Source organism: Echeneis naucrates, chromosome 3, assembly GCF_900963305.1.
Source record: "Echeneis naucrates chromosome 3, fEcheNa1.1, whole genome shotgun sequence".
NCBI classification, from domain to species: Eukaryota; Metazoa; Chordata; class Actinopteri; order Carangiformes; family Echeneidae; genus Echeneis; species Echeneis naucrates.
Window position 1 is genome coordinate 19,249,742 of NC_042513.1, and position 26,206 is coordinate 19,275,947.

At 47.2% G+C, this 26,206-nt stretch overlaps 2 protein-coding genes across 4 annotated transcripts in view; one reads left to right on the forward strand and one right to left on the reverse strand.

The window, feature by feature from the left end:
- Window positions 1–216: 216 nt before the first annotated feature.
- Window positions 217–6,586, forward strand: tollip (toll interacting protein). Of its 3 annotated transcripts, XM_029498689.1 has the most exons (6): window positions 217–350; window positions 2,371–2,520; window positions 2,623–2,805; window positions 3,460–3,612; window positions 4,172–4,256; window positions 4,345–4,571. In XM_029498689.1, the coding sequence occupies exons 1-6, from the start codon at window positions 318–320 to the stop codon at window positions 4,569–4,571; spliced, it is 831 nt and encodes a 276-aa protein (XP_029354549.1). In that variant the 5' UTR covers window positions 217–317. The 3 variants fall into 3 exon arrangements, with proteins under 3 accessions (XP_029354549.1, XP_029354551.1, XP_029354550.1); XM_029498691.1 differs by lacking the exon at window positions 2,623–2,805 and having other exon boundaries at window positions 4,345–6,586; XM_029498690.1 differs by lacking the exon at window positions 2,371–2,520 and having other exon boundaries at window positions 318–350; window positions 4,345–6,585.
- The window catches only part of LOC115041220 (mucin-5AC-like), a 41,461-nt gene continuing 21,071 nt past the window's right edge, over window positions 5,817–26,206 (reverse strand). The window contains 19 exon segments of the mRNA XM_029498547.1: window positions 5,817–6,398; window positions 6,866–6,986; window positions 7,059–7,098; window positions 7,183–7,311; window positions 7,423–7,521; window positions 7,927–8,130; window positions 9,032–9,072; window positions 9,330–9,425; window positions 9,694–9,862; window positions 9,959–9,990; window positions 10,100–10,176; window positions 10,252–10,378; window positions 10,473–10,642; window positions 11,061–11,274; window positions 11,953–12,136; window positions 12,315–12,559; window positions 12,867–13,038; window positions 13,858–14,135; window positions 14,487–14,886. Coding sequence (XP_029354407.1) covers window positions 6,206–6,398; window positions 6,866–6,986; window positions 7,059–7,098; window positions 7,183–7,311; window positions 7,423–7,521; window positions 7,927–8,130; window positions 9,032–9,072; window positions 9,330–9,425; window positions 9,694–9,862; window positions 9,959–9,990; window positions 10,100–10,176; window positions 10,252–10,378; window positions 10,473–10,642; window positions 11,061–11,274; window positions 11,953–12,136; window positions 12,315–12,559; window positions 12,867–13,038; window positions 13,858–14,135; window positions 14,487–14,886 — 2,991 coding nt within the window. The 3' untranslated portion in view covers window positions 5,817–6,205.

The following is a 26,206-nucleotide window of genomic DNA, read 5'->3' on the forward strand; positions in this document are numbered from 1 at the left end:
AAATGTGTCAATTGAATTAATATAATGATTAATTGATCGACCAATTTTTATATGAAAGACAATCATATACAAAATCCCCCAACTCTCTGCCTTGTCTTACCTTAATAATCGGCTCTTATTGTTTCCATCAGCTCATTGTATTCATTTTTGTTTTTTAGGTTTTTCTTGTTTGATTTTACTCTGAAACGCTCCACGGAGACTTCCGTTTCCGCCTGTGTGAAAACACGCCAAACACAGTCGGCTCTTCCGGGTCAGCGTTAATCGGAGGACTGTTGTGTTGACATTTGATCTGCTCGGTGTAACATCTGTGATTCAACATGGCGACCACCATCAGCACTCAGAGGGGACAGGTAGGGAGGAGCTGAGCTTCAGCCGTTTAACGGCTAACGAGGCATCGAGCGGCCTGAAGCCGTTAGCGGGGACCGACAGGCAGGTTTGTCCCGGTGCAGGGCAGACGAAGCTGCTGCGGGGTTGGAGGTCCGAGTCCGGCCTCTCCGTGTTTCGTGTCATGACGGACGGGCTCAGGGCCAGAAGCAGCCCTGAGGTGTGGAGCAAAGGTGTGATGAATGAAGAGCAACACAACAACAGTAATCCTTCTGGTTGTCTGTAGTGTGGGCGGCTTTAACGGCGGGAATGTGGCCGCACCTTGATAGTCCCAATGTCGATGTCTAATCCCCAATACAGAGTGTCGCTATTTCTATTTCTGTGGTGATCTGTTCTCTCTCTGTTGTCAACACCTAACCTCCATATGGAGCCTCGGCCTGAGTCGAGTTTGCCGCAGGATTTCAGGATGTGGTAAAGTTGGAACATGACAGCTTTGGTCAGAACATGAAATTGTTTTTTTTTTATTTAGAGTAAGTGTTTCAGTGCGTGAGAGAAATCAAACTACACAACATATGAACGTCATATTCTTGCTGCAGTCTCGCCTGTAGTCTGTACTGCTGTACACATGGTGTGCAGAGTGTGTGCGTCGTCACTCACTTACTTTCTGCCACCTGTCTGTTTCCCGGTCGTGGGGCCAGTCCAGTCCCAGCCAGTGTCGGGGTACACCTGGATCGGGTCTGCAGGCCACCGCAGGGGCAACACGCAGACACTCACACTCAGACCTACCTGGCACCTGCCAGGCTTCCTGTGTCTGGTTTGTACCATTCCAGTGGTTTGGTTTTCTCGCCAGGACACTTCAGCCGTGTCAAGCACCACCCCCGTGCCCTGACTTTTGTCAGGTGTGTAAAGCTGCATATTCCTGGCAGAGCTGGGATGTGCGTCACATGCTGCCTAAATGTTGATGCTGCGTTTGGCAGCTGGTTTGTTGTGTTGAGTGCTTTGTATCAAGTGCACCACAGAGGGCTCTGATGTTCTGACGGTCCAGCCTCACAGCAGCTGAGCTAACGTTGAGAAGAACTACTCTGCAGGATGCGCGACGTGAAGGCTGATGTGGAGTGAAAAGCGTAGACAGATACACAACATGACTGTTCAAATATGAGGATACAGATTTACAGTTTTGTGTGTTCTCCTCGGCGTGTGTGATGACACAATGGTGTGCCACAACAACAGACTCCAGGGCTGTAAAGTGAAGTCAGTCCTGAAGAGCCTTAAACTTGCATTTTATCTAATGATCATCAGCGGCTTCCACTGGTCTTAAAAAGAAGTGAAATGCTCTTGAAGTCTATGGGAAAGTGGTCCTATTTCTCACTTGATTTATTAGCTCCTATTAATGTTTTCCTGTGAGTTTATGGTCTCAGACTCTGGTTTAAATTCTTTGGGAAATAGACTATAAGTGAGAGTATGCACGTGTCGTACGCCCTCCTGAGGGAAAGTTATGGTTATGATGATTTACATGGCTGTGTGGGCGTTATGCTCCCACGAGCCTTCACATCACCGCAGGTGTTTTTTTTTTTTTTTGTTTTTTTTTTTAAAGTTTACTGACAGAAAAGTAATTGCAGATTTAGTCAGTTCATCTTAACTTTGACATGAATAAATCAGAACGGGAGGTCACAGAGAGATTTATTGGCAAATTGAGTGATTTCTTCTAACTACAAACTACAATCATTAAAAAGAATCAGTTTAGGGTTCGTTGAATTTAACTGATGAGTGATATTTTTGACAGCTCATATTTATTGTTTACTTTTAGGTGTTTTTTTTTTTTTTTATTATACTTACACAAAGACATAAACACACATTAAAACTGAATAATTTCCATAATAATCAAATCCTTTATCCAAAATCTCCTCAAAGAATTTGTGGCTAAATGTATCAAATGCTGCCTTAAAAGCAGTTTGTTTATAGTGTATCATCTGAATGGCCTCCGTTTTACAGTCCATCCTTCTCGTCGCAGTGCCGCTCTCATTCCCTGTATGCATGTGTGTTCAGGTGTATATTGGCGAGCTTCCCCAGGACTTCCTGCGGATCACTCCCACCCAGCAGCAGCAGCAAGCCCAGCTAGACGCTCAGGCGGCCACGCAGCTGCAGTATGGAGGCTCCATTGCCACCGTGGGCCGACTCAGCATTACAGTGGTCCAGGTCAACACAGTTTACTTTTAGATATCCAGATAAGTAAAGGCAGTGACTCTTCATACTAACACCTGAATGCATCACCTAAATGAAGCTATCGTTGGTCTACAGGCCAAGCTGGCTAAAAATTACGGCATGACTCGGATGGACCCGTACTGTCGGATCCGACTGGGCTATGCAGTGTACGAGACACCAACCGCTCACAACGGAGCCAAGAACCCGCGGTGGAACAAGGTGATCCAGTGCACAGTGCCTCCTGGGGTGGACTCCTTCTACCTGGAAATCTTCGATGAGGTGAGGAGGTGGAGGAGGTCACATTGATAACTGCTCACTTATCCTCGTGAATTCCAGACTACAGCTCACCTCCATGAACTTCATGCAGCATCATGTTCCTGCCTACACCTGTTTGAATTTCCCCCTCTCTGCTCTCATTCTCACCTCCACTACCCCCCCTGGTTCTGCCTGAGGTCCCTGCCTCTTAAAGGACGTTTTTCCTTGCTCATCAGGGGATCTTTTGGGTCTCTTTAAATCATTTTATAAAGAGTTTGGTCTAGACCTGCTCTATATGTGAAGTGTTTGATGTAAATATGTTATGATTTGGCGCTATACAAATAAATCTGATTTGGGTTAGGGTTACCCTGTACCAGGTGTTGAGGGGCAGGGATTTTGACCCCATGCTCACTCAGAAACAATCACTTTAGCTACAGTACCCGGGGCTTGACCCTGGACAGGTCCATCCAAGGACTGACATATAGAAGCAAACAACTATTCACACCTATGGCTTTAGCAGAGAGATCTAAACTACACACATACGAAGTATAGACCACAAACTCAAAATGCTTTTTGACTGACAGAGTTCTAGCCTTTTCTGCGTGTGTGTGTGTTGTGATTTGATGAGCATGTAGTTTGTTGTCTGGTTAAATGCGTCTCTGCTGATATGCCACCTAGAGAGCATTCTCCATGGACGACAGGATAGCATGGACGCACGTGACCATCCCTGACGGCCTGAGGGAGGGGAACGTGGTGGATGAATGGTTCAGCCTCAGTGGAAGGCAGGGCGATGACAAGGAAGGCATGATCAACCTGGTCATGTCTTTTGCTGTGAGTACATGCTGGTTCTAAAAATGGTGTTTGCTGTGATACTTTGTGGTTTTATTTAAAGAACCCTCACTTCACTTTAGTGCCTGAAACCTTTGCACAATGCTGTAAATCTAGTGTTACCTGTGACATTAATGAGCAGCTCATCTCTGGACCTTGTTCGAAGCGAAACCGGAGCTGAGCTGCAGTGCTGAGGTTAATCAGAAGTCAGGGGAAGTTGGCCTCCTTCAGTTAAACTAAACTGTTTATCTTCTGCTCCCTGACTGTTTTTTTTTTTTGTTGGTTCCCTTTCTGGTTTTGACTCCCACTGTAGACCAGAGTAAACACTGACTCGAGTAAACACATTACAAAAGGCTCAGTCCCGATCAACTCACATGCCCCTCTGTACATTCCTCCATGAGGAAGTCATGTGACCAAACAGTCATCCTGCTCACTGACTTCTGCTGGTTGGTGGACAACAATTAAGCTGTCAAACACTTTGACAGCCTGGATTCTCAGCCTCGACACCTTTTTCCAGAATGTGAAGTAGATTTTAAATAAATTGTATGTGTCTTCTTGCCAGTCGTTACCAGCAGGGATGATGACTCAGCCTGTTGTCTTAATGCCCTCGGTGTATCAGCAAGGAGTGGGATACGTGCCCATTGCAGGTCAGACACGTATAAGTACGACTATATTTGCTTCCAGCTTTGCGTGTGCTTTGCTACTGCTGACTGCTGTGGTGTCCTATCCTGTCAGGAGTGCCTACAGTCTACAACCAAGGCATGGTGCCGATGGTAATGCCTGCAGCCATGCAGCCCCCTGTTGGGGGCCAGGGGCCGGTGTGCAGCGAGGAGGACCTGAAGGCGCTGCAGGACATGTTCCCCAATCTGGATAAGGAGGTGGTCCGCACTGTGCTAGACGCACAGCAGGGCAACAAGGACGCTGCCATCAACTCTCTGCTGCAGATGGCTGAGGAGCTCTAACCGCAGAACACAAGCTCACAGTGGACATCCCAACACACACACACACACACACTCTTATTCTTATGTATGCATGCTGCCTCTACATGCGCGCACACACACACACACACACACACACACACAGAGCGTTCTCTCACAGTGCGGCTGTGACTGCAGCCATATATGAGCCCCCACCAGCTCCACCAGCTGGTAGCCAGAGATCAGCTTCCTCTTTGTATTGAGTTTGGCCTAACAGTAAATGAAGCATTGGCTTTCTGCTAACACAGCTGTGCGTCACTGGATCCTCAGAGCGTTGCAACATCATCATGACAGGGTTATTGAACTACACTATTTCCAATTGAACTTTGAATATTCAGTTGGATGTGGTGTGACTTGACAGGTAAAATCTTTTTTTCTTTTGTTTTAATTTCTTGCTTGTTTCGGTGTCACATTATCTAATTGTAACCATGGTAACCCAGTCTCTACTGCCCCACTGGTCCCTGCGTTTGATTTGCGTATTTTGTGCTACAAATTCATGTTCACTGTTCAATCCGTCTTCTGTGGGTGTTGTCGTTGCTCGTGTGTTGAAACATGTTTCAAGGCTGTCTCCTACAGGCAATTGTTCCTTTTCAATCTGATAAATTATTATGGAAGTATTTAATTATATAGAAATCTACATGGTAAGAATAATAGAGAACAGGAGGACTATAGCCACTGTCCACAGCTCAATTGTAAAGCTTTGATGTAATCGATTTGTAAAGTGATGGTGTGGAGAGTCAATGTTATATAGTAAAATCCTGTTGAGTTGCTTTTTCAACGAGTTGTATAAAGATGCAGTGTGATCGTGGTAAAATCCAGATGTTTTGCAGCTCGGCAGAAACTCGTCCAGACAGGTTGTTGACAATCACTCATGTAAAGTGAAAACCTGATCAGGTTAATAGTTAGTTGTTTTACATGAGATACATATCCTAAAATGAGGCCAGACGCCGATTATCTGTGCTGTTTCATGCGTTCTAGTCGTCTGTGTTGTGCGGCAGCTTGTTGTTGTTGCACCTCGTTCATGTGTTGTACTTAAAGCTTCTCATTGACACTTGAAGGTTTCAAGGTCTTGTTGATCTGCCAAAGGGTCATTTAAGAGTTGTGACTTTCCACTTATACTTCCAAACCTGTCACTTTAGAGACGCTTACATCATCAGTAATTAACTGGGTTGTTTGTGTTATTTTCAGTTCACAGCATCTGGAGCTCTTAAATTTCATTCATAGATTTTAAAACTTTATTTTATTGATGTGCTGACAAAAAGTAAAACTTTAATCTAGAAACAGAGTTGAGCTGAAATGGTTTTGGGAACATAGTTAACTTAGTTAACACATTGGTGGACCTGTGTGTGTTAGTCAGACCTGAGTGTGTGCTCAGGACTAACGGAAGTTAAACCGAAAGACGCTGCAGATCAATAAGAAACTTGAATCAAATGTTCATACAGCAGAAATGTTTTAATGATTATTATTATTTTCTAAGATAAAGAGTTTATATCATAGAGTTAGTGAAGAAGAACACTAGTTGGGCTATGAATAATAAAACCTGACAAAAAGAAGGAGAAGAGCTAAGCTTAAGTCTTAGTGTTACAGCATCAGTCCAGTGTGAGTTGGTCAGTAAGTGATCAGCGTCTCCTGCGGTCTTCAGACGATCCGGTCGTGCACTCCGATTTTTTGCAGCTGCAACTTCTCACCTTCGAGTAGTAATGCTGCACTTTGGAGCCGTCGGCACAGATCAGCTCCACCTGCCTCATAACGGAGGACTCTTCACGGCAACACTCACAATTGTACACCATCGAGTTGGAAGCTGCGGAATACCTGCATGAACACAAAGACAACAGACCACAGAGTTAATTTCATTAAGAATAACTGGGTGCTCATGGTAAATATAACTTTTTAAAGGAGGTTGAAGGGGGTTGATAGTTGATAAAAATGTGTCACTAAGGGCCATGGGGGGGGCAAGCCTCCTGACAATAACGGAACATTTGTTAGAACAGGTGGAGATGAAGCCAAAACATTTCAATGGCAAGTAAAAGTTAATAAAAAAAAAAAAAATAAGACAATGCTCTGAAAAATGATAAAACAGATCTATACCTTTTAAAACTGGGCAGTTATTTACACTGGTTTTTATTTTGTCATCCACATTCTAAATGTAGATTTTGATTTAGGCACCATCAATTTTTATCTAAAACCAAGACTTTAATTTCAAACTAAATATTTCAGACATCAGATGATTAGTTAAAAGAAATCAGATAGTATACGAAGTATAAAAGAAGTGGACTTACATGGAGGAGCTCCCACAGTGTCCGGCGCAGAAATTCATTGTGACGGGCTGTGCGCTCTTACAGTTGTTCACCTCGATGACTTTCTGCTCACTCTGGACCTCACACACACTCCGGATCTTACCTGAAACACACAGCAGCTGTTAGCTTCTGCAGTGACACGGCCCCTAAGATGAGCTCCAATTTTAACACTCACAGGTTTTGCAACATCCATTCATGCTGGTTGTCTCCGTGCCCTGGAAGAGGAAGACAGGTCATGCTGTATGTTTGACACAAACACGTCCATGTAGAAATGTATCAGCTGCACCTGATAAACTTACAGGTTCACAGTCCAAGGGGTTAAAGGGGGGACAACCGGTCCTGATCTCCGTGGTAACCAGCGTTCCGCTCTCGTTCTTACAAGTGTAGTACACACACTTGTCATCAGGAGGCACAAAGGTGCTGTTGACCTGCAACATCACGATGAGCTCCAGTTCAGCAGACGGAACCATCACGCTGGGTGAAGGTGAAATACTTAGAAAATACTTACTTTCATTAACTGATATCTAGAGTTTACTGACCTCAACGATATGTGTGGTGTTGTCAGGTGTGGTGACACTACAGCTGGTCTGAACACAGGTACCGCAGCATTTGTCATGTGCAGTCTGATATTCATAACCCTGCACAGGGACAAAGAGAGAGAAAGTATTACAGCGTGTGACTGTGTGTCATATTCTGCTATGGATCATGATTGTGGGACTTTCTGGATACAGCATTTTAAGGTAAGTGGGGTTATGTCTCCGTGCTGGACTGTGCTTTTATTTCACTGTAAACTCTATGGAACCTCAGACATCTGTTACAAAAATCACTGAAAACACAAAATCAGGTTCCAGAAAAAGCTGAATGTTTGGTGACATTTGATGGCAGAAGGCTACAGGTTCCTCCAGAGACGTTCGAGTCACCTGGCTCTGATAACCCTGAGAGGAGCCACCCTGCCGTCCTACCACGGTCACAGAAGCACAGTGGAATGGAATCGCCGCAGCTGTATTAGACTAAAGCTTTGTGCTGCGGGAGGGTGAACTTACTTGTGGGCAGGTTTTGTTGCAGACAATGTCTTTGCAGATGATGATGTTGAGCTTCGTGTTGGGATCCACCTCTGAGCTACAGTGACAGTCCTGGCAGGGCTGAGGATTGACCTCTGAGGAAGTGTTTTCCGCTCCTGATGAAGTTGATGGAGCTCCCAGTGGTTGTTCTGATGGTGTCTGGGGGGTTGGTATCTTGTCCCCAGGCTGTAAAATACACAATCAGTGTTTTTTTTTTCTCAAACATCAGCTCTCTGCTTCAGTTCATCTGTTCCTCATTGAGAGAAAAACATCACTGAAGTCGTGGTTTGATTTATCTTTGCAGTGAATTGGTATAAATGAACAACAATTTTAAAGTTTGTAACACAACATTGTTAGCATTTCTGGATCCAGAGGTAACGCAAATGTTTACAAACGTGTCTGGCAGCAGGTCATGGTGTACTTTACTGCACCTCAGGGGTTATTGTATTTATGTGAGGGGGCTGGAGGCACAAAGAGCTGCAGACCGTGTATAGACAAAGGGGCTCTTGTGTTGAATCAGAAACCACATTGGATAGCAGTGTTGCTGCCGATGTTTTCTTCAGGTCAGAGGTTCACTGAACCTGAACAAAGAGTGAAAAGGCTCCGGAGGCTCCTCTGGAGAATGTTTGGGCATTTATGTTAAGTACAAAACCACATCCAGCTAAACTCTGGAACTACGGTTCAGAAAGTCTGTGGCAGGTAAATGATCTGCTCGTCGGTTGTAACAGCGGTAACACATATGGCTGTTGTGTTGTGCTTCTGTATTCTGGGATGTTATTTGACAGCAGCTGTTCTTGCCCCATTTTTCCCATTTCAGAAATGCAGTCTCTGCCTCTCAGTCCCTACCCCCTCTCTAAGCTGGTCACCTCTCCACCAGGGGCCCCTGCAGACCGCCTAACTCGCTGATCCCCCTGCAGTCTGTAGGCTTGTTAGAGCCTCCCAGCTACGTGCTGCCCGCAACTTTAAATTTAACTCACTGACTCTTTTAAAGTGAGTGATGTGTACGTCAGCCTGCTCCGTTTGGAGCCACTTTCCTGTTTGGCCCCAGAATGACAGCAGGGTTGATGAGTTTGGACTGCGTGCTTACCTTGTACTCGTTGTTTTCATAGACACACACACCTTTAGGAACTGTAGGGACAAACGCAGAGACACTGGTTTATATGAATATTATTAAAACTTTGAAATCATCTTCACTATTTCCTGGCTAAATGACAGCTGACAGTAAACTGAAGGTCTGAGTCGTTTGTAAGGTTCGCTGCTGCTCAGTCCTTTAACGACAGCACTCACACAGGCTCAGCGTGGTTTGTTTCTTGATGAGATACTGTACAGCTCACCATTACATACACAACACCAGGTAGCACTGGTGATAAACTACAGTCACGTACCACACTTGTAGTATTTGCAACAAGTGCCGTTGGTGGAGCTGAGCTGGAATCCCGGCAGGCATTGGATTGGAGGAGGACACAGGTTGGTGTTACATTCTGTTGGGAGAAAGGTGAAGATATACAATTGATCACAACACAGACAGTCTTTCATTTTTAGATGATTCTAAAGCTCTTCTCCCACATTCACACATCTGATCTGCCTGTAAATGCAGACGCAGATCACACGTTAACATGTTAACACACGGTTTACGGTTACAATTAGAAGCAATCCTGTGAGTTAATCTCCATCAGAGGCTGAATTTACTGCCATGTGCACCATCTTATCCATCACCCCACCATCCAGCTCTGTGACACCAAGACTGACCACATGACGGTTTTGGGCAGCAGTCCCCTGTCTTGTTGACCAGCTGCTGGCCAGGTTCATTGCAGGGAGGGGTCTCTGTGGGTGGGCACTCGATGGGCTCGCACTGGATACTCATTGTGTCATTGTCACACACACAGTTGTTGCAGCCGCTGGTCCATGTGTCACCGGGCTGGTTAAGAGAGAGGAACCGGTTCAGACACACAGTCACGCAGACACACAGATTTTGCCGGTTGACACGAATGTCGGTTCAATTCAGAGGTCTCACCTGTTTGGGTCTTCCATCAGGTCCAACACAGTCTGGAATTCATACAAAAACATGTGTTTGTAGAACTGCATGTGATTCAGCTTGTGTGCACTAAACATGAACCGGTCATCTGTTGTTTTTTTTTTTTTTTTCTGTACTTACCGCAGGAGGTAACACAAATGTCATAGACTGTGTTGAATAAGGTGGTGCCCGAAGGACAAAAGCAGCCCTCCTTGGTGCTGTTGGTGGATGTCTGGAACTTCTTATTGTATCTGACATCAGAAATAAAATGAATTTTTATTAAAGTGGTGTACCCAAGGATCAAATGGGACACTGTATTATTCAGAAAAACAGGCTAAGATCGGTCCTACCTGTCGTTGCAGGTGGGCTCCACAGTGGGGCCACACGCCTTGTACACTTTCCCGCTTGGACACTTATGCTCTGTAAGATGGAGAAATGTTTACACACACAATCTTCAGAGCAAGAACAAAAAAAAAACCTGTGGTATTTTTGAAGAAGTGGTTATTTTCCTTACCACATTGTCCGTCAGTGGAATTCCTCCAGTCAATGCACACTCCTGCAGTGGCACACTCGTCGGCGTAGGCCTCCAAGCTGGAGCATTTGTTGCCATTTTCACAGTTGTCCTTTATACAAGATTTCACGAAAGCTTCTGGGGAAACCAGTTCCTGGCACTTCGCAAATACACTAGAAGGGGCATACACCGTGTCAGGAAAAATGATCCTATAATATCAGCAGCTACTGTCACCTGCTGTTGTTTTTTTTTTTTTTTTTTTGCTAATCATGTTAAAATCTGAGGTGGTCCCAGATTAACATGGCTGGTCACAGGGCTGACATGCAGACAAGTCGAGACAACTTCTATTCAAATTAAAACTAAATTACATACCTAGACCTTCTCTGTATAAGGAGGTCATAGTTTTAATTTTTCCTCTTCCAACACACTGACAGTGTGTTCGGGATCATTGCTCCTGTCAAACTGAGGGGCCATCTTTTCATCCTCTAAACAAACTTGCACTCGCAGGATCATTATCCTCCAGCACAATGTTTCATCACTGTGGCTGGCCTGGCCTAATCAGTATCTTATGGAATATTTGGTTGCCCTCACCTGCTGGTTAAGACATCACAGATGGCAGGTTTGCAGACAGACGGTGATGTGCTTGGGGCGGAAGTGGTTGTTGAAACAGTAACTGCTGGGCTTGTGGTGGTGAACTTGGAGCATGGGGTACCTGGGACATGCCACTGGCCTGCGGACACTGAGCAGCTTTCTATCTGGCCGTTTGGAGAGCGACACTCATTGTTCTTTGAGTTGTCGCAGGTCCCTGGAAAAGGAGGAGCAGCAGGATACCGTGACCACACTGTTCCTAAACTTGTCATGTTTACTGCAGATTTTCAGCAGAATGAGCAGGAGGGAACCTTGGAGTCCGACTTTCAGATTGTATACAAGAGCCACATTGATACTTGTAAAGTGTTGGTAGTTTTCCTTTAAAATTTAGCCAAACTCCTTTAATGATGCTGCTGGGGACTTCACAGCCACTTAAGCAGGCCAAGGAGCACAGTTTTTGACCATCGGGCCATGCAAGCCCTATTTTGGGGGTGCTGGTACCCCTCATTATCCACACCTTATAATTATTTCCAGTCCCCATTTTGCCTCACAAACCCACATATTACTTTTAATCTTCACAGGAAGGAGACAGTTAGCTAGTAGGCTAATTTTTTATGTTCTATTGTCAATCAACCAATTGCGAATTGGAGAGAAATAGGATGCCAAATCTTTCTTTTTTTCAGCTCTGTGATTGACTTGGATTAAACTTTACCTATAGTTCATAGTCATTCTGTTTTTGTGCACTGTCCTGATCATGTTGGTTGTACCAGCTCTGTGAATGGATGTGTTCTGCACTTTTTTTTAGTCTCAGAGGTGATTTTTTTTTTTTTTTTTTTTTTACATATTTTTTCCCCATTATTTGGGAGGTAGGACAGCTTAAGGTTGCGTGACTCACCACACTGTCCCTCAGTGTTCCCCTCAAAGAGGGAAAGAGGAAGGTCAATGCTGAAAGAGGAGCCCTTGTAGACCACTGTCAATTCGATCTCTGGTATCTCCAGTGTGATTGACATATCTGTGCCAGTGATGCTCAAGACAGAATTGCGGTAGGCGGGATAAATACGTTTCTCATTCACATACACCTGTGGGAGAAGACAAAACACGTTCAAAGACTTCCAATCAACCACAGCAGCTTTTCTGACTCTACCATGCGCACCACTAATTGGACAGGTTAACAATGAAGTCAGTCATGTAACAATGTTTAATGGGATACTAACTTCACAAGAGCAAATGGCTTATATCATTTGAATTATGACTTACCACATTAGTCACAGTTCCTGTGGTGTTCTCCTGAGTCAAATCTACTATGCTGGAATGGTACTTGACGGTGAGAGTTTTGGGGCAGAATGTGCTGCCTGGATCACAGTTATGGTTATTTAATGTGATGGTCAAGCCATATTTCTCATTTATCTCTTTTACCAGGTAGAAAGTGCAGTTCTCATTGAAACTGTACGATTTTCCATCAAATGTTTTGTAGTGGGTTGCACCCCAAATACTGCACACACCTGCAGGAGAAGAACCATTTTGAGCATAAGAAGTAACTGGAACATGCAGAAGACAAACAGCAGCTTAGCAGTTAGTTATCTTTCATAGAATCACTTCAGTAGTTACTTTTGTAATTTCTGCTACCGAGACAAATTTTATGTTAATTAGATATTCTAATGATAGCTTCAAAGTTGGAAATTCTGTGTAGACCACACATTTTTATAGTGAATTCAATTTACTGTACAGAATAATGATCGCTCATTTGCAGAGGAGATGACACAGTCACATGATTATCTGCTGCAGATAAAAGTAACACTTTTAACTTACATTCACATTCATAGTGGAAGCAACATCCGTCATCGTCGACAACCTTGACAGGTTGGCGTCCGTTGACACAGATGGGCTGAGGGTCTGGAGAACAGGGTTTTGTTGTGTTTGTGACATGGCCATCTTTGCACACAGCCGTGGTGCAGTTGTCAGGCTTCCAGGTCTCTCCATTCTGTGCAGGGATGAAGAAGCAGAGTGCGGCTGGGTTAAACACTCAATACATTTTATGTGCAGGGCTCTACTGTGGCTCTACGGTGTCGTGCCAGTTAATTAGTAATGACATTTTCCGGCTTGCTCATTTGGATATGGTCTTACATCTGAAACACATCATACAGTCATCATTCCTTATAGGTGCACGTGTGGCTCATGACTGTGGAAACCGTGGGTCACCATATCAGCCATTTTCCCGCCCTTTCATCAGCTTTTTACAGGTTTTGCAGAGAGCTTGAGAAATGTGAAGAAACGTGTGGAAGCTCAGAAGAATAACTGTGCTTATGATCCATACAGTAAGTAGTGAAATAACTGCATAGCGGCTTCATACTAAAAGTGGCAGTAGATAGGAACATGTGGGAGTATTTTCCATACTGTTTTTTTATTGCCATTTGGTTTCAGTTGGAATATTGAGTAATACAGTAGTTACCTGTTTGATTCTCACATTGTGGCATAAATGTTTTGTTCTAAACACACCTCTTCTGAACGCATGACACGTTTCAAAATAATCATTTTACAATGAGGGACTTTTGCCTCTAATGACATCACCATAAAATACACCATAAACAATCTATCTCTCATCATGTTGGTCTTCTCAGCCCAAAATGTCTGTAGTGGAAAACAAACATCAATCTCTGGTGACCCCCGGTTGTCTAATCTGCACAACTCAATTGTTGACTCTGGAACCACATTGTAGTCATAGTTATTGGCGTTGAACACAGAGCAGCTGCTGGGGAAAATATAATGCAAAGAAATGTCAAAATATTCTTGAATGTCACACCTTTCTTGGTGGATCCACATCATTGCAGTCCAGGGTTGTTGTTGATGGGATTGTCGATGCAGTAGGTGATGAAGCAGAAGTAGTTATGTTGGGAGGAACTGAGCTTGAAATTGTGGCGCTTGAGGTGGTGCTGAATACTGTAGTAGTAGAGTGGGCTGTTGGGCTGGGTGTCGGAGTTACTGGACACGGCTTGGAATCGTTCACAAGTACACAAGATTGACTGCAGAATGAAGTGTAACACCACCCAAGGCCATCAGGTACATGGTACACCAGCTCACCTATAAAAAACAGAAGAAATGTAAATTTTTGGTCCTCAAACACCTCAACACTAACAAATATATTTAACAGTAGACAGGCTAACAAAGCAGTACTGCAGGGTCACCAATTAAAATAAACATGCAGGTCTTTGGATGGTGGGAGGAAACCGGAGTACCCGGAAAAAAAAAAAAACCCACAGAAGGGTAAGCATGCAAACACCACAAAGAAAGGCATACTGCAATAAATCAAGAAAAAAATAATAATAAGGAAAAGAAACCAAATACAGAAAAAGAATTCCTTTCACCGAGGACAATAAGTCTACACAGAAATAGAAACAAAAAGTGGAAAATCAAAAATTTAGGATTGCATACCAGGTCCATATGAAGTTCCGTTGACAATGCAAGCACATAAAGTTGAAGACGGGCTAGACTGCGAAACGGTAGGAAAAACTGAAGTTCCAGATGTTGGGGAAGTGTTTGAACTAGTGGTGGAGAAAGTTACAGTGGGTGGCAGCGTCTTAGTTACAGGGGAGATGGATGATGTCTTGAGAGTTGTTGCTGGTGAAGCACTTGAAGCAACAATGGTTGTGTTTAATTTGGAAGGCTGAGTTACGACAGTTGTTGTTTGAGTTGATGATGTGATTGGACCGGGGACTGAGGTGGTATTTTCAATAACCCTTGTGGTGGAGCTGGTCACTGGGCCAGTGGTGGTCCTTTCTGGTTGGGTTGTTTCAGCACTTCCTGTTGTTCCCTTAGTTGTGGGTACAGGTGGTAATGTGGTGGTGCTTACTGATGGTGTTGAAGTGACAGTTGGTGATTCTGGGCTTGTTGTTGTGGCACCGGGAACTGAGGTGGTAGTTTCAACGATTGTGGTGGAGCTGGTCACTGGGCCAGTGGTGGTCCTTTCTGGTTGGGTTGTTTCAACACTTCCTGTTGTTCCCTTAGTTGGGATGGAGGTGGTAATGTGGTGGTGCTTACTGATGGTGTTGAAGTGACAGTTGATGATTCTGGGCTTGTTGTTGTGGCACCAGGGACTGAGGTGGTATTTTCAAAAACCCTTGTGGTGGAGCTGGTCACTGGGCCAGTGGTGGTCCTTTCTGGTTGGGTTGTTTCAGCACTTCCTGTTGTTCCCTTAGTTGTGGGTACAGGTGGTAATGTGGTGGTGCTTACTGATGGTGTTGAAGTGACAGTTGGTGATTCTGGGCTTGTTGTTGTGGCACCGGGGACTGAGGTGGTAGTTTCAACGATTGTGGTGGAGCTGGTCACTGGGCCAGTGGTGGTCCTTTCTGGTTGGGTTGTTTCAGCACTTGCTGTTGTTCCCTTAGTTGTGGATGGAGGTGGTAATGTGGTGGTGCTTACTGATGGTGTTGAAGTGACAGTTGGTGATTCTGGGCTTGTTGTTGTGGCACCGGGGACTGAGGTGGTAGTTTCAACGATTGTGGTGGAGCTGGTCACTGGGCCAGTGGTGGTCCTTTCTGGTTGGGTTGTTTCAGCACTTCCTGTTGTTCCCTTAGTTGTGGATGGAGGTGGTAATGTGGTGGTGCTTACTGATGGTGTTGAAGTGACAGTTGATGATTCTGGGCTTGTTGTTGTGGCACCAGGGACTGAGGTGGTATTTTCAAAAACCCTTGTGGTGGAGCTGGTCACTGGGCCAGTGGTGGTCCTTTCTGGTTGGGTTGTTTCAGCACTTCCTGTTGTTCCCTTAGTTGTGGGTACAGGTGGTAATGTGGTGGTGCTTACTGATGGTGTTGAAGTGACAGTTGGTGATTCTGGGCTTGTTGTTGTGGCACCGGGGACTGAGGTGGTAGTTTCAACGATTGTGGTGGAGCTGGTCACTGGGCCAGTGGTGGTCCTTTCTGGTTGGGTTGTTTCAACACTTCCTGTTGTTCCCTTAGTTGTGGATGGAGGTGGTAATGTGGTGGTGCTTACTGATGGTGTTGAAGTGACAGTTGATGATTCTGGGCTTGTTGTTGTGGCACCAGGGACTGAGGTGGTATTTTCAAAAACCCTTGTGGTGGAGCTGGTCACTGGGCCAGTGGTGGTCCTTTCTGGTTGGGTTGTTTCAGCACTTCCTGTTGTTCCCTTAGTTGTGGGTACAGGTGGTAATGTGGTGGTGCTTACTGATGGTGTTGAAGTGACAGTTGGTGATTCTGGGCTTGTTGTTGTGGCACCGGGGACTGAGGTGGTAGTTTCAACAACGATTGTGGTGGAGCTGGTCACTGGGCCAGTGGTGGTCCTTTCTGGTTGGGTTGTTTCAACACTTCCTGTTGTTCCCTTAGTTGTGGATGGAGGTGGTAATGTGGTGGTGCTTACTGATGGTGTTGAAGTGACAGTTGATGATTCTGGGCTTGTTGTTGTGGCACCAGGGACTGAGGTGGTACTTTCAATAACCCTTGTGGTGGAACTGGTCACTGGGCCAGTGGTGGTCCTTTCTGGTTGGGTTGTTTCAGCACTTCCTGTTGTTCCCTTAGTTGTGGATGGAGGTGGTAATGTGGTGGTGCTTACTGATGGTGTTGAAGTGACAGTTGGTGATTCTGGGCTTGTTGTTGTGGCACCAGGGACTGAGGTGGTACTTTCAATAACCCTTGTGGTGGAACTGGTCACTGGGCCAGTGGTGGTCCTTTCTGGTCGGGTTGTTTCAGCACTACTGGTTGTTCCTTTAGTTGTGGGTACAGGTGGTAATGTGGTGGTGCTTACTGATGGTGTTGAAGTGACAGTTGATGATTCTGGGCTTGTTGTTGTGGCACCAGGGACTGAGGTGGTACTTTCAATAACCCTTGTGGTGGAACTGGTCACTGGGCCAGTGGTGGTCCTTTCTGGTTGGGTTGTTTCAGCACTTCCTGTTGTTCCCTTAGTTGTGGATGGAGGTAGTAATGTGGTGGTGCTTACTGATGGTGTTGAAGTGACAGTTGGTGATTCTGGGCTTGTTGTTGTGGCACCGGGAACTGAGGTGGTAGTTTCAACGATTGCGGTGGAGCTGGTCACTGGGCCAGTGGTGGTCCTTTCTGGTTGGGTTGTTTCAACACTTCCTGTTGTTCCCTTAGTTGTGGATGCAGGTGGTAATGTGGTGGTGCTTACTGATGGTGTTGAAGTGACAGTTGGTGATTCTGGGCTTGTTGTTGTGGCACCAGGGACTGAGGTGGTACTTTCAATAACCCTTGTGGTGGAACTGGTCACTGGGCCAGTGGTGGTCCTTTCTGGTTGGGTTGTTTCAGCACTTCCTGTTGTTCCCTTAGTTGTGGATGGAGGTGGTAATGTGGTGGTGCTTACTGATGGTGTTGAAGTGACAGTTGGTGATTCTGGGCTTGTTGTTGTGGCACCGGGGACTGAGGTGGTAGTTTCAACGATTGTGGTGGAGCTGGTCACTGGGCCAGTGGTGGTCCTTTCTGGTTGGGTTGTTTCAGCACTTCCTGTTGTTCCCTTAGTTGTGGGTACAGGTGGTAATGTGGTGGTGCTTACTGATGGTGTTGAAGTGACAGTTGGTGATTCTGGGCTTGTTGTTGTGGCACCGGGAACTGAGGTGGTAGTTTCAACGATTGTGGTGGAGCTGGTCACTGGGCCAGTGGTGGTCCTTTCTGGTTGGGTTGTTTCAACACTTCCTGTTGTTCCCTTAGTTGTGGATGGAGGTGGTAATGTGGTGGTGCTTACTGATGGTGTTGAAGTGACAGTTGATGATTCTGGGCTTGTTGTTGTGGCACCAGGGACTGAGGTGGTACTTTCAATAACCCTTGTGGTGGAACTGGTCACTGGGCCAGTGGTGGTCCTTTCTGGTTGGGTTGTTTCAGCACTTCCTGTTGTTCCCTTAGTTGTGGATGGAGGTGGTAATGTGGTGGTGCTTACTGATGGTGTTGAAGTGACAGTTGGTGATTCTGGGCTTGTTGTTGTGGCACCGGGAACTGAGGTGGTAGTTTCAACGATTGTGGTGGAGCTGGTCACTGGGCCAGTGGTGGTCCTTTCTGGTTGGGTTGTTTCAACACTTCCTGTTGTTCCCTTAGTTGTGGATGGAGGTGGTAATGTGGTGGTGCTTACTGATGGTGTTGAAGTGACAGTTGATGATTCTGGGCTTGTTGTTGTGGCACCAGGGACTGAGGTGGTACTTTCAATAACCCTTGTGGTGGAACTGGTCACTGGGCCAGTGGTGGTCCTTTCTGGTTGGGTTGTTTCAGCACTTCCTGTTGTTCCCTTAGTTGTGGATGGAGGTGGTAATGTGGTGGTGCTTACTGATGGTGTTGAAGTGACAGTTGATGATTCTGGGCTTGTTGTTGTGGCACCAGGGACTGAGGTGGTACTTTCAATAACCCTTGTGGTGGAACTGGTCACTGGGCCAGTGGTGGTCCTTTCTGGTTGGGTTGTTTCAGCACTTCCTGTTGTTCCCTTAGTTGTGGATGGAGGTGGTAATGTGGTGGTGCTTACTGATGGTGTTGAAGTGACAGTTGATGATTCTGGGCTTGTTGTTGTGGCACCAGGGACTGAGGTGGTACTTTCAATAACCCTTGTGGTGGAGCTGGTCACTGGGCCAGTGGTGGTCCTTTCTGGTTGGGTTGTTTCAACACTTCCTGTTGTTCCCTTAGTTGTGGATGGAGGTGGTAATGTGGTGGTGCTTACTGATGGTGTTGAAGTGACAGTTGGTGATTCTGGGCTTGTTGTTGTGGCACCGGGAACTGAGGTGGTAGTTTCAACGATTGTGGTGGAGCTGGTCACTGGGCCAGTGGTGGTCCTTTCTGGTTGGGTTGTTTCAACACTTCCTGTTGTTCCCTTAGTTGTGGATGGAGGTGGTAATGTGGTGGTGCTTACTGATGGTGTTGAAGTGACAGTTGATGATTCTGGGCTTGTTGTTGTGGCACCGGGGACTGAGGTGGTAGTTTCAACGATTGTGGTGGAGCTGGTCACTGGGCCAGTGGTGGTCCTTTCTGGTTGGGTTGTTTCAGCACTTCCTGTTGTTCCCTTAGTTGTGGGTACAGGTGGTAATGTGGTGGTGCTTACTGATGGTGTTGAAGTGACAGTTGGTGATTCTGGGCTTGTTGTTGTGGCACCGGGGACTGAGGTGGTAGTTTCAACGATTGTGGTGGAGCTGGTCACTGGGCCAGTGGTGGTCCTTTCTGGTTGGGTTGTTTCAGCACTTCCTGTTGTTCCCTTAGTTGTGGATGGAGGTGGTAATGTGGTGGTGCTTACTGATGGTGTTGAAGTGACAGTTGGTGATTCTGGGCTTGTTGTTGTGGCACCGGGGACTGAGGTGGTAGTTTCAACGATTGTGGTGGAGCTGGTCACTGGGCCAGTGGTGGTCCTTTCTGGTTGGGTTGTTTCAGCACTTCCTGTTGTTCCCTTAGTTGTGGGTACAGGTGGTAATGTGGTGGTGCTTACTGATGGTGTTGAAGTGACAGTTGGTGATTCTGGGCTTGTTGTTGTGGCACCGGGGACTGAGGTGGTAGTTTCAACGATTGTGGTGGAGCTGGTCACTGGGCCAGTGGTGGTCCTTTCTGGTTGGGTTGTTTCAGCACTTCCTGTTGTTCCCTTAGTTGTGGGTACAGGTGGTAATGTGGTGGTGCTTACTGATGGTGTTGAAGTGACAGTTGGTGATTCTGGGCTTGTTGTTGTGGCACCGGGAACTGAGGTGGTAGTTTCAACGATTGTGGTGGAGCTGGTCACTGGGCCAGTGGTGGTCCTTTCTGGTTGGGTTGTTTCAACACTTCCTGTTGTTCCCTTAGTTGTGGATGGAGGTGGTAATGTGGTGGTGCTTACTGATGGTGTTGAAGTGACAGTTGATGATTCTGGGCTTGTTGTTGTGGCACCAGGGACTGAGGTGGTACTTTCAATAACCCTTGTGGTGGAACTGGTCACTGGGCCAGTGGTGGTCCTTTCTGGTTGGGTTGTTTCAGCACTTCCTGTTGTTCCCTTAGTTGTGGATGGAGGTGGTAATGTGGTGGTGCTTACTGATGGTGTTGAAGTGACAGTTGGTGATTCTGGGCTTGTTGTTGTGGCACCGGGGACTGAGGTGGTAGTTTCAACGATTGTGGTGGAGCTGGTCACTGGGCCAGTGGTGGTCCTTTCTGGTTGGGTTGTTTCAGCACTTCCTGTTGTTCCCTTAGTTGTGGGTACAGGTGGTAATGTGGTGGTGCTTACTGATGGTGTTGAAGTGACAGTTGGTGATTCTGGGCTTGTTGTTGTGGCACCAGGGACTGAGGTGGTACTTTCAATAACCCTTGTGGTGGAACTGGTCACTGGGCCAGTGGTGGTCCTTTCTGGTCGGGTTGTTTCAGCACTACTGGTTGTTCCTTTAGTTGTGGGTACAGGTGGTAATGTGGTGGTGCTTACTGATGGTGTTGAAGTGACAGTTGATGATTCTGGGCTTGTTGTTGTGGCACCAGGGACTGAGGTGGTAGTTTCAACGATTGTGGTGGAGCTGGTCACTGGGCCAGTGGTGGTCCTTTCTGGTTGGGTTGTTTCAGCACTTGCTGTTGTTCCCTTAGTTGTGGGTACAGGTGGTAATGTGGTGGTGCTTACTGATGGTGTTGAAGTGACAGTTGGTGATTCTGGGCTTGTTGTTGTGGCACCGGGGACTGAGGTGGTAGTTTCAACGATTGTGGTGGAGCTGGTCACTGGGCCAGTGGTGGTCCTTTCTGGTTGGGTTGTTTCAGCACTTCCTGTTGTTCCCTTAGTTGTGGGTACAGGTGGTAATGTGGTGGTGCTTACTGATGGTGTTGAAGTGACAGTTGATGATTCTGGGCTTGTTGTTGTGGCACCGGGGACTGAGGTGGTAGTTTCAACGATTGTGGTGGAGCTGGTCACTGGGCCAGTGGTGGTCCTTTCTGGTTGGGTTGTTTCAGCACTTCCTGTTGTTCCCTTAGTTGTGGGTACAGGTGGTAATGTGGTGGTGCTTACTGATGGTGTTGAAGTGACAGTTGGTGATTCTGGGCTTGTTGTTGTGGCACCGGGGACTGAGGTGGTAGTTTCAACGATTGTGGTGGAGCTGGTCACTGGGCCAGTGGTGGTCCTTTCTGGTTGGGTTGTTTCAGCACTTGCTGTTGTTCCCTTAGTTGTGGGTACAGGTGGTAATGTGGTGGTGCTTACTGATGGTGTTGAAGTGACAGTTGATGATTCTGGGCTTGTTGTTGTGGCACCAGGGACTGAGGTGGTAGTTTCAACGATTGTGGTGGAGCTGGTCACTGGGCCAGTGGTGGTCCTTTCTGGTTGGGTTGTTTCAGCACTTCCTGTTGTTCCCTTAGTTGTGGGTACAGGTGGTAATGTGGTGGTGCTTACTGATGGTGTTGAAGTGACAGTTGGTGATTCTGGGCTTGTTGTTGTGGCACCGGGGACTGAGGTGGTAGTTTCAACGATTGTGGTGGAGCTGGTCACTGGGCCAGTGGTGGTCCTTTCTGGTTGGGTTGTTTCAGCACTTGCTGTTGTTCCCTTAGTTGTGGGTACAGGTGGTAATGTGGTGGTGCTTACTGATGGTGTTGAAGTGACAGTTGGTGATTCTGGGCTTGTTGTTGTGGCACCGGGGACTGAGGTGGTAGTTTCAACGATTGTGGTGGAGCTGGTCACTGGGCCAGTGGTGGTCCTTTCTGGTTGGGTTGTTTCAGCACTTCCTGTTGTTCCCTTAGTTGTGGGTACAGGTGGTAATGTGGTGGTGCTTACTGATGGTGTTGAAGTGACAGTTGATGATTCTGGGCTTGTTGTTGTGGCACCGGGGACTGAGGTGGTAGTTTCAACGATTGTGGTGGAGCTGGTCACTGGGCCAGTGGTGGTCCTTTCTGGTTGGGTTGTTTCAGCACTTCCTGTTGTTCCCTTAGTTGTGGGTACAGGTGGTAATGTGGTGGTGCTTACTGATGGTGTTGAAGTGACAGTTGGTGATTCTGGGCTTGTTGTTGTGGCACCGGGGACTGAGGGTGGTAGTTTCAACGATTGTGGTGGAGCTGGTCACTGGGCCAGTGGTGGTCCTTTCTGGTTGGGTTGTTTCAGCACTTCCTGTTGTTCCCTTAGTTGTGGGTACAGGTGGTAATGTGGTGGTGCTTACTGATGGTGTTGAAGTGACAGTTGATGATTCTGGGCTTGTTGTTGTGGCACCGGGGACTGAGGTGGTAGTTTCAACGATTGTGGTGGAGCTGGTCACTGGGCCAGTGGTGGTCCTTTCTGGTTGGGTTGTTTCAGCACTTCCTGTTGTTCCCTTAGTTGTGGGTACAGGTGGTAATGTGGTGGTGCTTACTGATGGTGTTGAAGTGACAGTTGGTGATTCTGGGCTTGTTGTTGTGGCACCGGGGACTGAGGTGGTAGTTTCAACGATTGTGGTGGAGCTGGTCACTGGGCCAGTGGTGGTCCTTTCTGGTTGGGTTGTTTCAGCACTTCCTGTTGTTCCCTTAGTTGTGGATGGAGGTGGTAATGTGGTGGTGCTTACTGATGGTGTTGAAGTGACAGTTGGTGATTCTGGGCTTGTTGTTGTGGCACCGGGGACTGAGGTGGTAGTTTCAACGATTGTGGTGGAGCTGGTCACTGGGCCAGTGGTGGTCCTTTCTGGTTGGGTTGTTTCAGCACTTCCTGTTGTTCCCTTAGTTGTGGGTACAGGTGGTAATGTGGTGGTGCTTACTGATGGTGTTGAAGTGACAGTTGGTGATTCTGGGCTTGTTGTTGTGGCACCGGGGACTGAGGTGGTAGTTTCAACGATTGTGGTGGAGCTGGTCACTGGGGCCAGTGGTGGTCCTTTCTGGTTGGGGTTGTTTCAGCACTTGCTGTTGTTCCCTTAGTTGTGGGTACAGGTGGTAATGTGGTGGTGCTTACTGATGGTGTTGAAGTGACAGTTGGTGATTCTGGGCTTGTTGTTGTGGCACCGGGGACTGAGGTGGTAGTTTCAACGATTGTGGTGGAGCTGGTCACTGGGCCAGCGGTGGTCCTTTCTGGTTGGGTTGTTTCAGCACTTCCTGTTGTTCCCTTAGTTGTGGGTACAGGTGGTAATGTGGTGGTGCTTACTGATGGTGTTGAAGTGACAGTTGGTGATTCTGGGCTTGTTGTTGTGGCACCGGGAACTGAGGTGGTAGTTTCAACGATTGTGGTGGAGCTGGTCACTGGGCCAGTGGTGGTCCTTTCTGGTTGGGTTGTTTCAACACTTCCTGTTGTTCCCTTAGTTGTGGATGGAGGTGGTAATGTGGTGGTGCTTACTGATGGTGTTGAAGTGACAGTTGATGATTCTGGGCTTGTTGTTGTTGGCACCAGGGACTGAGGTGGTACTTTCAATAACCCTTGTGGTGGAACTGGTCACTGGGCCAGTGGTGGTCCTTTCTGGTTGGGTTGTTTCAGCACTTCCTGTTGTTCCCTTAGTTGTGGATGGAGGTGGTAATGTGGTGGTGCTTACTGATGGTGTTGAAGTGACAGTTGGTGATTCTGGGCTTGTGTTGTGGCACCGGGGACTGAGGTGGTAGTTTCAACGATTGTGGTGGAGCTGGTCACTGGGCCAGTGGTGGTCCTTTCTGGTTGGGTTGTTTCAGCACTTCCTGTTGTTCCCTTAGGTTGTGGGTACAGGTGGTAATGTGGTGGTGCTTACTGATGGTGTTGAAGTGACAGTTGGTGATTCTGGGCTTGTTGTTGTGGCACCAGGGACTGAGGTGGTACTTTCAATAACCCTTGTGGTGGAACTGGTCACTGGGCCAGTGGTGGTCCTTTCTGGTCGGGTTGTTTCAGCACTACTGGTTGTTCCTTTAGTTGTGGGTACAGGTGGTAATGTGGTGGTGCTTACTGATGGTGTTGAAGTGACAGTTGATGATTCTGGGCTTGTTGTTGTGGCACCAGGGACTGAGGGTGGTAGTTTCAACGATTGTGGTGGAGCTGGTCACTGGGCCAGTGGTGGTCCTTTCTGGTTGGGTTGTTTCAGCACTTGCTGTTGTTCCCTTAGTTGTGGGTACAGGTGGTAATGTGGTGGTGCTTACTGATGGTGTTGAAGTGACAGTTGGTGATTCTGGGCTTGTTGTTGTGGCACCGGGGACTGAGGTGGTAGTTTCAACGATTGTGGTGGAGCTGGTCACTGGGCCAGTGGTGGTCCTTTCTGGTTGGGTTGTTTCAGCACTTCCTGTTGTTCCCTTAGTTGTGGGTACAGGTGGTAATGTGGTGGTGCTTACTGATGGTGTTGAAGTGACAGTTGATGATTCTGGGCTTGTTGTTGTGGCACCGGGGACTGAGGTGGTAGTTTCAACGATTGTGGTGGAGCTGGTCACTGGGCCAGTGGTGGTCCTTTCTGGTTGGGTTGTTTCAGCACTTCCTGTTGTTCCCTTAGTTGTGGGTACAGGTGGTAATGTGGTGGTGCTTACTGATGGTGTTGAAGTGACAGTTGGTGATTCTGGGCTTGTTGTTGTGGCACCGGGGACTGAGGTGGTAGTTTCAACGATTGTGGTGGAGCTGGTCACTGGGCCAGTGGTGGTCCTTTCTGGTTGGGTTGTTTCAGCACTTCCTGTTGTTCCCTTAGTTGTGGGTACAGGTGGTAATGTGGTGGTGCTTACTGATGGTGTTGAAGTGACAGTTGATGATTCTGGGCTTGTTGTTGTGGCACCGGGGACTGAGGTGGTAGTTTCAACGATTGTGGTGGAGCTGGTCACTGGGCCAGTGGTGGTCCTTTCTGGTTGGGTTGTTTCAGCACTTCCTGTTGTTCCCTTAGTTGTGGGTACAGGTGGTAATGTGGTGGTGCTTACTGATGGTGTTGAAGTGACAGTTGGTGATTCTGGGCTTGTTGTTGTGGCACCGGGGACTGAGGTGGTAGTTTCAACGATTGTGGTGGAGCTGGTCACTGGGCCAGTGGTGGTCCTTTCTGGTTGGGTTGTTTCAGCACTTGCTGTTGTTCCCTTAGTTGTGGGTACAGGTGGTAATGTGGTGGTGCTTACTGATGGTGTTGAAGTGACAGTTGGTGATTCTGCGGGCTTGTTGTTGTGGCACCGGGGACTGAGGTGGTAGTTTCAACGATTGTGGTGGAGCTGGTCAACTGGGCCAGTGGTGGTCCTTTCTGGTTGGGTTGTTTCAGCACTTGCTGTTGTTCCCTTAGTTGTGGGTACAGGTGGTAATGTGGTGGTGCTTACTGATGGTGTTGAAGTGACAGTTGATGATTCTGGGCTTGTTGTTGTGGCACCGGGGACTGAGGTGGTAGTTTCAACGATTGTGGTGGAGCTGGTCACTGGGCCAGTGGTGGTCCTTTCTGGTTGGGTTGTTTCAGCACTTCCTGTTGTTCCCTTAGTTGTGGGTGGAGGTGGTAATGTGGTGGTGCTTACTGATGGTGTTGAAGTGACAGTTGGTGATTCTGGGCTTGTTGTTGTGGCACCGGGGACTGAGGTGGTAGTTTCAACGATTGTGGTGGAGCTGGTCACTGGGCCAGTGGTGGTCCTTTCTGGTTGGGTTGTTTCAGCACTTCCTGTTGTTCCCTTAGTTGTGGGTACAGGTGGTAATGTGGTGGTGCTTACTGATGGTGTTGAAGTGACAGTTGATGATTCTGGGCTTGTTGTTGTGGCACCGGGGACTGAGGTGGTAGTTTCAACGATTGTGGTGGAGCTGGTCACTGGGCCAGTGGTGGTCCTTTCTGGTTGGGTTGTTTCAGCACTTCCTGTTGTTCCCTTAGTTGTGGGTACAGGTGGTAATGTGGTGGTGCTTACTGATGGTGTTGAAGTGACAGTTGGTGATTCTGGGCTTGTTGTTGTGGCACCGGGGACTGAGGTGGTAGTTTCAACGATTGTGGTGGAGCTGGTCACTGGGCCAGTGGTGGTCCTTTCTGGTTGGGTTGTTTCAGCACTTCCTGTTGTTCCCTTAGTTGTGGATGGAGGTGGTAATGTGGTGGTGCTTACTGATGGTGTTGAAGTGACAGTTGGTGATTCTGGGCTTGTTGTTGTGGCACCGGGGACTGAGGTGGTAGTTTCAACGATTGTGGTGGAGCTGGTCACTGGGCAGTGGTGGTCCTTTCTGGTTGGGTTGTTTCAGCACTTCCTGTTGTTCCCTTAGTTGTGGGTACAGGTGGTAATGTGGTGGTGCTTACTGATGGTGTTGAAGTGACAGTTGGTGATTCTGGGCTTGTTGTTGTGGCACCGGGGACTGAGGTGGTAGTTTCAACGATTGTGGTGGAGCTGGTCACT

Bases quoted from the DNA above. Each gene is read 5' to 3' on its own strand.
- tollip (XM_029498689.1), top strand. From the start codon at position 318: ATGGCGACCACCATCAGCACTCAGAGGGGACAG. The intron at 2,521-2,622 runs GTCAACACAGTT...GTTGGTCTACAG, and splicing joins TCAGCATTACAGTGGTCCAG to GCCAAGCTGGCTAAAAATTA. The intron at 3,613-4,171 runs GTGAGTACATGC...TCTTCTTGCCAG, and splicing joins ACCTGGTCATGTCTTTTGCT to TCGTTACCAGCAGGGATGAT.